Below are 15,438 nucleotides of genomic sequence, written 5' to 3' on the forward strand. Positions count from 1 at the left end.
ATCTTGTCTTAAGCAAATATATAATGTACAAACTAAAAATGCACAACATACATGCAGAAATACAAAAACACAATAGATCAACAGTTTAGTATATTTACCAATCTGAATGATCGCAGGACAGATAATCCTTCTACATTTGCAAGGCCAAGCTCCATTAAACTAAGACTCACAATAAAACCATCAAAAATATTCCAGCCCTCTTGGAAATAATAATAAGGATCCATGGCAATTATCTTGAGAAACATTTCTGCTGTGAAAATTCCAGTAAACACCTGTAAGCAAAATACAGTTTCTTACTCCAGTTTAATAAGAAAATATTACCCCCTCCCAAAAATTAATAATATTAACTTCTGGTAAATTGTATCTCCAGCAAGCAATCCATGGTAAATCTTAATAGCTTCTTTATATTGACATACATTGGGGTTAAAAATTAAATTCAGATTTGAAGCTTACATATGCATCACAATTTTTGGTTTACAAAGGAAAAGAGGTAATTGGGAAAATACGGTTTTTATCTAGCCTGCTTATATGCATGTATTAATACTGAATCTCTTAGTTTTTCCTCCTTAGATCTCATCTTTGCCCTTGGGACATCCTTTTGCTTCTAGGAACAAAGATCTGTTTATGAGAGGGACAATTATTTTATTAAGAAAAAGTATTTTACTGAAAGTTGAGCAGAACTACTTTGCCTCAGGATGACTGGCACTGTCATGCCATTTCATCATTTCCTATGGAGCTGCCCATGCTTACAAGGTCTTTCCCCTCTGCAATTCCCTGAACACCCAGAACCTTATGAGGTGCTAGTGAGAAGCAGAACAGATGTGAGAATGGAACTGAAAGTTCTTATGATTTGAAAGCATCCATCCAAGAAAAAAACAACCCCACAAAAGATAAATTCCTTTAAAGAGCTTCAATGACAGAAGCTGAAGGTTTTAAAAATCAAAATGATTATTGACTTAATAAATCTTACTACCTTTTGCTCTATAAAGCAAGAGTAGCAAAACCCACAAATGTCAACAAAGTGGGATTCAGTACAACTTAAATATAAATTCAACGACCCCAAGCTTATAAAGATCTACTCAACATTTTCTTTAAATATAGGTACGTAAGTCAGAGAAAAATTATTTAAGAAAAATGCATTTTACATACATGTCACACCATAAAAGACTTACAAGGTTTCCTACTGAAAGCACACCACTAAATTGTTCTGTCATTGGATAGTGCTCCATTGCCATGAACAGGGTGTTTAGGACAATGCAGATAGTAATAGCCAGATCAACAAACGGGTCCATCACAATCAAATTTACAATATGTTTGACTTTCAGCCAGGGAGTACAGCAGTCCCAAATCAAGCAAGTGTTAGCAAATTTATACCAGCATGGTGGGCATTTCTGTCTGGATTCTTCCAATTCTAGAGAGAAAATAAAAATAAGAAAAGAAAATAAGATTTTAAACATATTTTTCTATTCCAGTATAACCTGGGATTTTTCTTTGAGGCCTAAATGCTGTTTTCCAAGGTATTGTTGATAAAACATGTTGATACAGATCTTTTGAAACAAAAGCTACTGTCAAAATAAATTACAATTAAAAGCAATCTGCCTCACTACGATTTAAATTCTATGTAAAAAGAATACTAAATATTCATACATAAATAAAATAACTATTCACAAGAAAATCCTACACAGGGTGCAAAATAGAAATTTGTCTTAAAAGTCTGGCATACAGGCTGGGCAATGAGTGGATTGATAGCAGCCCTGTGGAAAAAGACCTGGGAGTATTGGTGGACAAAAAACTGAATATGACCTGGCAATCTGCACTTGCAGCCCTGAAAGTCAATCTCATTCTGGGCTGCATCAAAAGAAGCTAGCAGGTTGAGGGAGGTGAGTCTTTTTCTCTACTCTGCTCTGGTGTGACCCCACCTGGAATACTGCATTCAGCTTTTGGGTCTCCTGCATAGGAAAGACTTTTTAGAGCAGGTGCATAGGAGGGCTGTGAAGATGATCAGAGGGCCAGAGCATCTCTCCTATGAAGACACGCTGAGAGAGTTGGGCATGTTCAGCCTGGAGAAGAGAAAGCTCTGGGGGACCTTAGAGCTGCCTTCCAGTACTTAAAGGGGGACTACAGGGAAGATAGCGAGGAACTTTTTATCAGGTATTACAGGGATAGTATGAGAGGTAATGATTTGAAACTGAGAGAGGGAAGATTCAGATTAGATATAAGGAAGAAATTCTTTATGCTGAGGTTGGTGAGACACTGCAAAAAGTTTCTCAGATAAGTTGTGGATGCCCCAACCAAGGCAGTGTTCAAGGCCAGGTTGGATGTGGCCTGGGGCAACCTGATCTAGTGGAAAGTGCTGTGGAAGGGGGGTTGCAGCTAAATGATCTAGCTGGTCCATTCCAACTGAAAACTTTGTATGATTTTATACCTAGAATGAATAAAATATTTTAAAGTTTCCTCCTTAAACAGTCAGAACAAACCTGAACTCAGACAATTATTTAAACAGCATTATGGTCCACATGTGCAAAACTTCTCATTATTACCTTCCTATTTGTTATTTTTGCCATAGTAACTTAAGCCTCAAAGTAACGTTTGCCCTTTCTTACAACTAGTTGCTTAATTCCATAATTCAGATTCATTGTATTTACCCTTACAGAAAGAACAATGTGATCCTTCCTTTCTGAAACAGCAGGTCTGTTCAATTGGCAAAAGGGGATTTTTCCACTGCAAGAAGCACAGCCATTTCAGTAATCTAAAAGGAGGGTTTTCATCAAAACATAACTTTTCTAGACAAACTGCGTAGAATGATTACTTTCTGCTTGCATTTAACTTGGAAGACTGCTGTTTCCTCCTCAAACCTATTAGTATTTTGAAAGCTTGTCTGCTTTTCCAAACATATAGGTCAGCCTTTGAAAAAAATTAAAATACTAATGTACAAATCTCTGTGTACAAATCTCATCTTCTTGTACCTTTTAGGCTTAAATAGCTGCCATAAAATGCCAGAGCTACTTAATGTATCATATATTTTATACCACTTTATGGTATTGTCATATAAAAATTCTGTGTTACGTACCTTCCATTGTGTTTGTAAGCATGCTGGCTATACTCATGGCTCTTTGCCTTGCACTAGGATCTGTTAAGTAGTCCATAGGAACATGATAAGAACTAGACCGTCTCTTTCTTAAATCAGTTTCTGTAGTAGTGCCCTGAAAATAAAACACACTGATAAAATAGCCTGATAAAATAATACTGTAAATTATTATAGAAATACAATATTTTAAAACACTGCTTTTCTGCACCATGCTCCATTTATGTGACAGTTTTGCAGCAACCTAATGTACGCCTAATTTTATACATAGCAAATGGTCGACACATCGAACAAATTGCTTTTGTGCTTAAAGAATATGATTTCAAGTATTTTGCTGAAACTGGGCTGAGACATTAAAAAAGACTTTAGACTATAAAAAGTTCCACAATGCTTGTCAATGAGGTCTGCCATAAATATCCTTCTAATTAGGCAGTCTTTTTCTAAACACAGAAAAGTACAGCCCACACAGCTAGCAGTAAAAGCACAAAGGGTAAGTGTATTTTCTTAAGATAACTCTTAATTTAGAAAAATTCATCAATTTCCTAGCACGTGCTTTCAAACAAAAGAAAGAAAATATTTAATAATGTGGTCAGTGTGAAGTTGAATGCTCATTTAATATATTCCATTAAGTATATAGAATTATTTTTTATATTTTTTTCATTTTGATATCCTGATATACAAATACAGAACCTTCCAGTTAAGTCTTCAGTTAGCATAATGAATCAATGGGCGTAATGTAAAATTTATGCAACAGTTTACTATGCTATTCTGTTAATTCCCAGTAAATTAGCATATATTTTCACATACTTAAGTAATGAGAGCTAGGTAACTTCAGTTTTTACTTTAGCTTATAACTGGAATATATGAAAGGATCATTCACAGAGTGGCCAGGATGGGAATCATTTCCAAGTAACTACATTTTTTTTAAACAGTAGCTGATAATACAGGGAGAAGACATCATGCCTAAACTATTGCAGACTTCCTTACATTGCTAGCAGTGGCTGCTTTATCAATCATCACCTCTGGCAGAAGCTGTCCAGTAGGTGATGTCAAAGCTGGTGGCCCACCGACTAAAGAAACTACTCCATTGCAATCCACAGTGCTGTGCATCTTCCCATTTGCTGGAAGTGGAGCTACTGTCCTGGATGACCTGCTGGCCTGACTAATGTTACTGTTGCGTCGTTCACCATGTTTATGAGGAACAAAGAGAGAATCTCTTCTGCTCTCATTGTCTTCAAAAGTGCTGTGCTCATCATCAGCAAAGTCATTTTCTGATCCTACATCCTTCGCTCGACCTCTGAAGCTGAAAAGACTTGTTCTGCTGTTGCGCCTTGGAGAAAACAGGGAGCCTCGAATGCTCAGCAAAGACTGCAGGCAAATAAAAACAATGATTATCCAATGAAAATCCTTTCAAATATAATGTTTTCATACAGAGGAAAAAAACACAGTGTTAATATGTCTTAAAGGGTAAGGTTATCTACAAAGAAATGAACTGGCACATCCCCCCCAAATACACTCCCTTTTGGGTAGTAAACAAAGAGCACATAAGTGACAGACAAAGACTAGTTATTTTACTACTTTGGATATATGAAATCAATTGGTTTAATTAGAGCAAAAGAAACTGCTTGACAGAATTGTTTCCTCTGCCATTCTGCCTGTTTATTACCAACTGTTCATAAACTGAGGAAGCAAATCTAGATACTGTTTACCTCAGGTTAGCATTAGTCTGTCAGCCTGAGTAAATAAAATTTTAGGCAAAGTTCCCATGACTCAGTCTGCACACAGTGGTAGCTCCCAAATAGTGCCTAATTTTAAAAACCGTATATTTTCAGATACTAGTCAAGTAGGCTACAATAAGGTTTTATTTCTTTTTTTAAGTTTCAGCTATTCTGAATATGAAAAGTTATGCTTGTAATTTTATAATTTTGTATGAAGTCTCACTAATCAGTTTACTCACATAAGTAATGTTCTGTTATGAAAGGATCTTTTCAGGATAAGAGTCAAAATAATGCTCTAAGATTGCAAATAATTATAGTTGTTCTTAACTTTAATTCAAGTGATCCTCTTGATTTGATTGATTATCATTAGCGCTTGATTTCAACCAAGACCTCTATGAACAGCAGAGATGATACAGAACAAAGCAGTGTCTTTGTTTCTCTTCTGCAACTTATCTTTATGGACCTGAACCCCATTGGTCTACGTACTGCAAAATGCAGAACAAAAAGGCACTGCGAAGAATTTATCATCTAAATGTAACACAACAGATGGATACAAAAAGAAAGGGAATACAAGAGGGCAAAATTGATGGATATGATAAACAGTGGTCTTAGCTCACCTGAAGTCACTTCCCTGTCAAGCTTTCTGTAGGCAGCATGGTAAAAGAGAGTTTTAAAGAGGGATTTGAGGAAAGCAATGAAGTGTTCTGTGGAAACTCATGGGAGCTTCTTCCAAGCATGAGGGGCAGCATAACAGAAAGAGCTCAAAGAAACTAGCTTGAAAACTTAACAGGAGGTTACGGATGGGTCAGTTAAAGCTGGGACTTGTTTACTCTAAGTAGACAAGGTGAATTGGGAGGAAGTTTAGGCACAGTATGTTTTATGGTATTAAAAAATATCTTTAGGTAGATATGCTTACTAGCAGATTAGGTAAAGCAATGAGATAGGTTAGTGCGTCTTGCAACCACATTCCTGATGAATACAGCAGTAACTGTGACATGGAAAGAGGTCCAGGTTAAAAAATGATTCACAGTTGTGGGTCCAGAGTAGAGTTAAAAAAAAAAAAAAAAAAAAAAAAGAAAGAAAAATAGGGGGAGAGAAGGGAACAAGCAAAAGGCCTTGTGGAAATCCCTTAGAAAACGGCCAAAGGGAAAAAAGAATCTTCTAAAGCACAACTAAATCAGGAGAATTGATAGGAAATGAATGTTAGGAAGAGTCAGTTTTCAGGAGAACAAAACAGTCAGTTCAAGGACACTGAAGGCAAATGAAATGTCAAGGGGAAAGTCAAAGATGAGATATAAACCTGAGTTTTGTCTGGGCAAAGGTTATTAAGAACTGGTGAGTGGTATTTCCGATTAGTGGCTAGAATCTAGAGTGAAAAGTTGGGAGTTGTGAAAAGCACTAGAGCTGGGAAAACAGAGGGGAAGTGATTGCTAGATTGTCATAGTAAACAGCTGCAAATGAACTTGGAGATGAAAAGGTAAAAGAGAAGCAAGTTGTATGAGGAATGCTTCGTTTCTTCCAAGATAGATGTATTGAGCTGCAGCTGAATAAGGCTACAGTTTGAATGACGACACAAGCAAGGATATGCACCTAAAGAATCACATGGGTCTTCAACACAGTCAATGGATATAGGTGTGAAAATCTGTATATGGAGCAGAATGCATCGTGAACTAAATAAATTCAGCAATGAAATATTACAGAGGTTAGACAGCAATGTAAAAAGATGGCAGACCAAGGGTGGGAGTGGGGGAGGAGGGAAGGATGCAGTACTACTTAAAAAAGGAAGTAAGTAAAAGGAGGAGTTTAACTTGGCAGAAATAGGAAGCTAGAAAAGTTTTATTCCCAACATAGTCTGACCTAAGGAGGACAGTTCTTAGGAAGAAAATATTTAAAAAAATAAATTAAGACCTTAGAAGAGATCTGAGCTTCTTTGAGAATGGGAGTTGGAGAAAGTGATACATGAAGAGAATATGAATGTTCATGATCTATTTAGGGACAAAACAGGCTTTCTAGAGACTCTAATAGAAAAGGATTAAAAAAGAATGAATGAGTTTAGTAATAGTGACTAAAAAGAGGGTGAAAGGAAATCAAAGACAAGGGAGAATCAAGGAGGTGGTGATAAAAGGAAGAAGCATGTTGAGGGACACAAAGGGGCAGAAAAAGGACAGGATGGATGTGAGATCCACACGTGAAGTGCTGAGGGGAGAGTCGGAGGTGGGCAAATGAAGAGGAGCTCTGAAAATTGTAGAAGGGATGACATGAAACTATCAAATTAAATAAAAGTCTGGATGGGAGATGCAGATGGCACTCTGAGTCACTGGTGTTTCAATGCAGAACACATGCAAGGACACATTGCCACACATAGTTCCACCTTTAAGATAACATGATTAATGGTCTCACATCAATTTGTCAAACTTCACATGAACATTTATGCAATTACTACTGCAGATTTTGCATCTCAAATTTTAATACTTTTCTCATGTAAAACATGAAATTCCATTGTATGTTTGCACCAAATTTTGAAGCCACTGATCATGCTGAATACACTGATCTTGATGGGGAGATAGGTCCGTTTTCATTGAGAAACTTAAAAGATGACTGGTTTTAATTAATACATGTTGTTTTGATTTTTTTTAAACATAAACTCAGAATAAAACCAAAATCTCTCAAATTCTTACAGTTTCATCTTTGTCTGCAAACATTAACTGGGCCATACTTGATTTAAGATATTAAAGAACCTGTGAAATCTCTTGCAAGAATTGACCAAACTACATTACAAGGTTTTTGTTTATATGATGAGTAAAAAAGGAAGGTGTTTAAGAGGTAATAATACTGTGGTACCTGGTGTGGGGAAGAGAATCTCTTTTCGTATGTCAGTCTATTCCCCTCAATGGAAAATCGGAAACCTTTCCTTTTGATGCTGTCCTCTGATTCAGATTTGTGAAATTCTTCCCCATCCTTCTCCTCGCCTTCAGATTGTTCTTTTTGCTTTTTTTTCTTTCTTCTATTCCTTCTCTCTTTAGCACTTTTTGAGCTCAGTTTTGATGCCTCTGAAGAACTTTCGGAGAATCCACCTATTCCACCTACTCCACTATAATCTCTTGAGTCAGCTGCTGCAGCTGCTGCTGCTGCCTATACGTACAAGCACATATGCAATTTACAACATTTATACAAACATACACTATTTTAAATTTATTGCCATTCTTAAAAAAATAATGATTTTGAAATAAAAGCAATGATCCCACTTTACTAAACCCAGCATACTGTAAATAGAATTTGTGAAATACCACAGGACCCATAATTTGCCACTGCTCCATAAGCCATGAGTTAGAGCAACCCAAGGGAAACCTGTGCTGTCAGAGAACCAAGTTTCTCGATGTCTGCTTTTTGGAGCAATATGTTGTAATGGGTTTTTCACCTGAAATACTATGTAAAAGTAAGGAATCAAGGCTTGAACAGAAAAAAGTCCAATTACATGAAGCTACACTTGCTTACACCATTTTACTGGATTTTGAATACTCCCTAGACTATTAAGGGTCTTTACATTCTTAATCTCAGTTTTACAAATCGCAATCAGCGATTTGAGTTAAACTGCAGGCCGAGACCTGTTGCTTTTTGAAGTTTCCGACATTTGTGGAGCACTTGATTAACATTTATTTACAAGTTTTGGTAAAAAATTCCCAGATACCAACTAACTAACCAAACATGAAACTCCTATTGCTGACTAGTCATGTGCTTACATGGAAGACACAGTTCAGCTTCTGCTCTATGTGGCCACATGCCAAGCAGACATTATCAATTATGCTATTATAGATTTCAGAGTCTTCAAAAAATGAAAAGGAATTTCAAAGCAGTATGCAATCACGATGCCTGTACCACAGAAGCGTTTTCTCCAGTTTCTCCGTTTTTTCTAGTTTTCTTTAAAATTGGAACACTGTGGCTTTTTGCTGTGAGAGCTGGGGAAGGAGCAGAAAAAGCCAAATGTTGCTGAAGTAAAATATTTCTCCCTATAATAGTTTTGCTTCTGTTATTTAAATAAGCAGAATTCCTGGGGCTTTTTTCCCCACATCTCCATCTCCATTTCACAGAATCACAGAATGGTTGATTTTGGAAAGGAACCTCTGGAGGTCATCATGTCCAACTCCCCAGCACAGACAGGGTCACCTAAAGCAGGTTTCCCAGAACAATGTTTCAATGCTTTTTTATTATCTCCAAGGGTGGTGATTCCACAAGCACTCTGAGCAACCTGTTCAAGGGCTCAGTAAAATGTTAATTTCCATCTCCAATTTAATAATCCAGTATTTTAGCTTAGTGGTTATAATTTTTGCCATAAATTAACAGGTTCCCTCAAGCCAGCAGAAACGGAGCAATGGAAAACTCTAAAGATGGCTTGCAAAGTGAAGGAATTTGTAAGACTGAAGGTAATAAATTGCTAGGAGTAGAGGAATAAGTATTCTTATATGTGGACAAAACACATTTGATCACAATTATGAACGGAAGAAGGAATTCTACTTTACAGGGATACCTGAGCTTCTTCCTGTTGCTTTTTCAGTTGTTCCAGCATTTGCTGAAATTCTGCTTCTTTCTGTTCTGCTTCCTCCATGGTTGCTTGATTCTGTTCTTCATAGGCCATGGCAACCACAGCCAAGATCAAGTTAATCAGGTAGAAAGAACCCAGGAAAATGACCAAAACAAAAAATATCATGTATGTTTTCCCAGCAGCACGCAGTGTCTGGAGGAAAAGAGACAATGCACATTTTTAGAAAACTTTTTAATACTGTTGCATAATATGACAGCATCTGCCTTATGGTTTAGAAATACATTATAAGATTGCTTTATGTTATAACAAGGTTATTTAGTTATTTTTCCCATATATAAATAGTACTATATCCTGGCTACAAGTGCAAAAATCCAAGTTTTGTGTCTGGTGTGGCCAAGGTAAATAACATTTTGTAGCCTGGATACCTCAGAACATCCACCAGTGAGAATCTGTATTAGTTCCTGTCCCCACTTTACATCTTTATATTATAGCTTTAAATCTAACAGTAGTGGGGCCACTAACCAACATCTTACCTTCTTGTCTCATCAGTCCCAAACTACAATGCCACAGAGACAGTGCAGTATACAAAATGTCATGCTGTACACCATCACTGTCCTTTGGGTTAAGGATATGTGTAGTTCAGGGATAAGATTTAACCTCTTCAATGACAACATACTTGTACTAGACTACAGACCAATTTAGCTCACATCTATTTAGAGCATGTCTGGGTAAGAAACTTTAACAACTTAAGTTAATTTACTCATTTGTGAAAAGAAACCATAATGCTTAGCCACCTTAATGAAACAGCTGCTATTTCTTGGGAACCTAAATCATTAACAAGGGCCCTTTTGTTTTAGACTGCTTACATATATGAAATAAAAGATGATTTCTGTCCTCAATTCCTTAGGGACACGTGAATGAAAATAACTATACAAATACTATGTAGTAATGGTATTGGTGATGGTGCTGTTTATTTTAGTAAGTCCTCACCAGCTGGTAAAGATTCTCCCAAAAGTCCTGAGTCATCAATCGAAACAGTGACAAGAATGCCCAACTGAATGTATCAAAACTTGTGTAGCCATAGTTGGGGTTTCTACCAGCTTTCACACATATATATCCTTCTGGACATTGACTACAAAAGAAGAGGAAATGCTATTTTTAACAACTACTCTAAATTACGAAATGCTATAGTAAATCACAAAATTGTTCAGGAGTACCATTTGGTAATGAAATTATGAACAAGTAAAATTTTATTCTAAATATCTAAAAGAAAACTACATATCTTATTGCTTTTCAATTTTTAATTCAATTTCCTAATGATATTTCAATGCTTTAATAAATAATTAATAGTAGTCTACCCTTCCCCACAATTTGTCATATCAACACATCTCCACTAGGATAAAAGAATGTCAACTAGCATGGCTCATGATAAACAGATACCAGCAAGCTGGCAGCAACATTCATGCACATAGCATTCATGTGGTTACCTTTACAAAATTAGCCTAAGATGCTGACAAAAGTGCCTCAAAAGTGTAAACTCAAACCACACAGATGATAGCTGTATCTCAGTCTAGCTTCAACTGCAAAACATGAGTAATTAGCAACTCTCTGGTACAGCTGATACTAGAGCTGACCACCTGAGCTATTCTAAGTAGCTGTCTTTTCTTGATGTATAACGAAAAATGATGACGGTCTTCTTACCCTGCATCTGAGCTATTGCCACACAGCAAAGCATCATTTTGGCCCTCCAAGAAGTAGAAATGACCTGTTAAAAAAAAACAAAAAACACACACACACAAAAAAAAAAACCCACCAAAAAAACCCAAACCAAAACAAAACCAAACAAAGAAAAACAAAAGTGACAAAAGTGATGAGAAAGACATAATTTATACATAATGAAAATTGAGCAATGATATAGACTTTAACACCTTTAACACTTTGAAGAACTAAGCAGAGCTAACAAACAGTTTAACCTCAATATAATGATTAGGAAAGAAAAAAGCATGGAAAATACTGTTTTGACAGGAAAATGACTTCCTATGGCATCTTGAAGTTGGCCTTTCTTTAGAAAATAGCAAGGTGGTTGTATAGCTAATACTCAGTAACCTACCCAAATGACTAAGATACAATGGGTAGAATACCAAATTGTTTACGTGAGCAAACGAGTGAACAAATATCAGGAATACAAGACAAAAGATGAGGTTGATACCCTGCCTTTGTTCATGCATTTTGACATATGCCATTTAGTTTTATTCATTTATAACTATTAATTACTTGCTATTATATCAAAATATTACTTCAAAAAGTACAGACATTTTTTCAGCATGGAAAGATAACACAACATGCACAAGAAATTGCTACCTGAATCTTAATTTGAGCAGCTGAGGAAGAAACCAAGCTTTTATTGTACATTACAAAAATTTACTAGACAAAATTCTGTAGCAGAGAAATGTACTTGAAGTGCCTACATATATTTTGTTAATAGACTAACTATTAAAATGAGGAGATGGAAGTCTTAAAAGCCTCTGGCATATTCTTTTTTTTTTGTTCTGCTTTGAGGCAGAAAGGGAAAACCAATTTGCCATCAATTCCCAGTTTGGGATTCTTGGGGGAAAATGGGAATCTCTAGTGGAGTTTTTTGGGTCAGGTGGTATATCAAGCTAACGTTGCCAGAATTAGGTATGTTCTGGCTGTTCCCAGGAAGCAGATGGTTCCTTGAGATTCACTGCCAGCTGGCATAGACTAGCTTAGCTGGCTGGCATGAACTAACTGAGGGCTAATGCTAAAGAGACAAGCAGGGAATTGCAACCAGTTCCTATTGACTGCTTCTACTCTGTCACCACCAGTATACCATAGAGACAGCATAAAATCTGCTTATTTTAAAGAGAGAGAGAGATTATGTGCATAATTTAGGCATCTGTAATACATTCTTGGATATCAGTTAAGAAAACAGTGGATTCTCAGACATTCTGGAACTCAGATAGTCGAACCCTGTGAGAGATCTAAACCCTACTTAAAAAGCATAAAGATGCAGATAGGCTACAAGCTGGATTTTAAAAAATGTCTGTAGGCCTAATTCGTATTCTTATGTGACACAGTTCCTCCTCCGGTAAGCAGAGGATCCAGTTAAACCATCCAGTCAACTCAACTCTTAGTCCACTATTTTAGAAAACATTTAAATAATGATTTTTTCAATAGAAAGATGATAAGGATAAAGTAATAAAAATAGCCAATATGTGTTTGCAAAAAATATGCCATGTATTAAAACTATTCCTGTCTCCTGCCAAATTAATAACAGGACAACAGTCATAGGTACAAGTCATACACTTTCATAAGCAAATGAAGGACATATGTTCTGGCTAGAATCATCACAAAATACTTGAAAAAAGATTCTTGGAGGGCAGTTGCCAGTGGCTCAATGTCAGTTCATAAGGGCATCTTTCTGAAGATCCTCCAGGGCTGTGTGCTATACACGGTTCCCATAACAAGTTTCATTACCAACTCAAGACATGAAATAATAGAAAAAAAATGCATCAAGCATTCTGAAGACATCAAGCTAGGAGAGAAGATGATTGAAATTCAGAATGACCTTTACAAACTGACAGGCTGGTCCAAAAGCAATTGGATTTATTTCAACAGAGACAAGAAGCGAATGCCACAATTGACAAGGCAAAATAAAATACGTAAATGCAAAATAGACAGGATCTGGCCACAGCCACTGCTGTGCAAAAAGATGCAGTGACTGTCACAAACCACAAATTGCCTGTGAATCAACAATACAGTGCTGATATAAAAATTACGCAATTTTGAGATGTTTTAATAGGAATGTTTCATATAAGGAATGTTTTAATAGGAATGTTTCATGGCACATAAGGTAGTTACTTCTAATTTGTACCTTTCCTAGAGGAGTAAAGTACGATTTGAGAATCTAATTAAAAAAACCAAACAAACAAGGACAGTAGCAAAAACCCTCCCGACATACACAAAATCCCAGACAAATTGGAAAGATTCCAAAAGAGGAAAAAAAAAGGCGAAAAGATGTAGAGAAAATGCAAAACAAATAGGATTGCCTGATTTAGAAAAGACCAGAAATAAAGAAGATAATGGTTTTAAAGTATTATAAAGACTAATACAGTCTATGATTATCTTATTTCTAAATCCATAGGAGAAACAGTAATATATTCAATCTGAAATAAGGAAAATTTAGGTCAGATAGATAGTTAGAAAAATCTTTCTGTTTGTATGCTGTAGTACCAGAAGCAGCTAAAAGGGAATGGAATCTGTTTTCAGATATTTTTAAGAATATGTTATCATCCAAATTTTCCAAGATGACATTTCTATGATACTACAAGTATGCTGAGATGTTAAGTATATTAAAAGATTGTAAGGCAATGAGACTTGGATCCAAAAGCATTTAGCTGTCAAACTGAGGTTCCCTAACTTTCAGTGGTATGGATATTAGTTACAAGATTTATACAGCCTTTAGAAAAAACTAAGATCATGCCTAATTATGAAGTTAAAACCCTAATTACAGTAAAATAAATAGGAAGTACTGAATAAATAGGAGATTCTGAAGCAATGTACTATTATGAATGACAGAATAGCAATCTACTATAGATACTTTCAGTATCTATATTTTAAAACAATTTCTTTTAAAACATTATTTTACTAGAGTAAGAAGCATGGTATAAATCACTAGTATTCTCATAAAGGCATGTCTGTGCTGTGCATGGGAGTATGGTGTGAAGACCAAGTTCCAGAAGAAGCAATGCAGCTGCATTTACATGCTATAGAAGGATTGATGAGCTAACTGATGTTCAAATGGGGATTTATGATATTGGATATTATCTTGCACAAATGTAGCTATATGATTTCAGATCCCACATCAGCACAGTCACACTATATCAGGAGGCTCGAAGCTAGAACAGAAATTTCTGCTTTGTGCTGCAATGTGGTTTTACTCTGAAAGTCATATTCAGTAAAAGGTAAAAAGGTATTTTGGTACCCAGTACAGTATTGTAAGTATGCTAAACTATGTTATGACTGTTCTTTTATTTACTATACAAAATAAGCGCTTTTGGCCAGATTACACCATTTAAAATGCAATGAAAAGATATCGATAATTTTGTTTCTGTTAAAAAAACCCAACATAAAATCAGTGCAGTAGGTGATATAATTAACTCTTACTTTTGTCTTCGATGTACTCATCCCAGTTAAATGTTGTCATTGTCATATTAATAAACGTGCCATTTTCACCTATGGAACTATTGAAGTAGGAAATAACAGTTGTTTCAAAAGTAGAATTGTCTGGAGGCCACTGCAGGCATTTATTCCTCAAGTTGCCCATGAACAGCTGCAGCCCTATTAGTGCAAATACACTCAGACAAAATACAGTCAGGATCATAACATCTGAAAGCTTCTTCACAGACTGAATTAGGGCGCCCACGATTGTCTTCAAGCCTGCAAAGAGAAAAGAATTTCATTATGGCATTAAACAGATACAAAACACCAAAACAAAACAAAAACCAATCAACCAAAAAACAACAAAAAAATCCACACCACCCCTCCCCCAAAAAAAGAAAATGTATGTAATGTAGTATTTCCTGACAAGATAAAGATTTCATGCAAAATGACAACTGAGTTGAGTATTTTGTGATACAATAACTTTCATGAAAAGCCTTACTACTTGTGAAGATGAATGAAAAGCTGTAAGTTTATGCCTATTTTGTAGTGTACAGAAATAAAAAGTAGATAATACCAAACACATTGTTTATGCCAAAATAAGTGATTTTATTATTCATGCTATATCTCAACCCTACATAGAAAAGCATCATTTGCTTTTGCTGATGCTTCTTGCCCAAACCTTTCTTAAATGAACCTTTTAAATATTCTGCATTAGTAAACCCATTATAAAGACATTGTAAGTGCATATTTGAATGATGTAACAATAATCTTACAATATAAGAGGGCTGATGGTTTGGAGAAGAAAGACATCTTTAAAACAATACCCCCATGCATGGCCCATGCTATCCTTTAATTTTTCATACATGACTTAAAACTGAATTAAGTTGCTATATCAAGTGCCTGCAATAAAT

General features: G+C 35.8%; 1 protein-coding gene across 6 annotated transcripts in view; it reads right to left on the minus strand.

The window, feature by feature from the left end:
* SCN2A (sodium voltage-gated channel alpha subunit 2) overlaps window positions 1–15,438 on the minus strand; it is a 79,169-nt gene that overhangs the window by 33,728 nt on the left and 30,003 nt on the right. For 4 of the 6 annotated variants that reach the window (XM_061343648.1, XM_061343658.1, XM_061343666.1 and 1 more), the window contains 9 exons: window positions 14,531–14,803; window positions 11,045–11,108; window positions 10,334–10,475; window positions 9,329–9,535; window positions 7,645–7,935; window positions 4,073–4,453; window positions 3,071–3,203; window positions 1,173–1,411; window positions 99–272 (listed from right to left, as the gene is read on the minus strand). In XM_061343648.1, the coding sequence (XP_061199632.1) occupies window positions 99–272; window positions 1,173–1,411; window positions 3,071–3,203; window positions 4,073–4,453; window positions 7,645–7,935; window positions 9,329–9,535; window positions 10,334–10,475; window positions 11,045–11,108; window positions 14,531–14,803 (1,904 nt within the window). The remainder of the gene's footprint in view (window positions 1–98; window positions 273–1,172; window positions 1,412–3,070; window positions 3,204–4,072; window positions 4,454–7,644; window positions 7,936–9,328; window positions 9,536–10,333; window positions 10,476–11,044; window positions 11,109–14,530; window positions 14,804–15,438) is intronic. The other 2 variants (XM_061343668.1, XM_061343679.1) reach the window with 1 other exon arrangement.

Source organism: Neopsephotus bourkii, unplaced genomic scaffold, assembly GCF_033783945.1.
Source record: "Neopsephotus bourkii isolate Nb327-2 ecotype Australia unplaced genomic scaffold, CSIRO-AGI_Nbou_v1 NB_196, whole genome shotgun sequence".
Classification (NCBI taxonomy): domain Eukaryota; kingdom Metazoa; phylum Chordata; class Aves; order Psittaciformes; family Psittacidae; genus Neopsephotus; species Neopsephotus bourkii.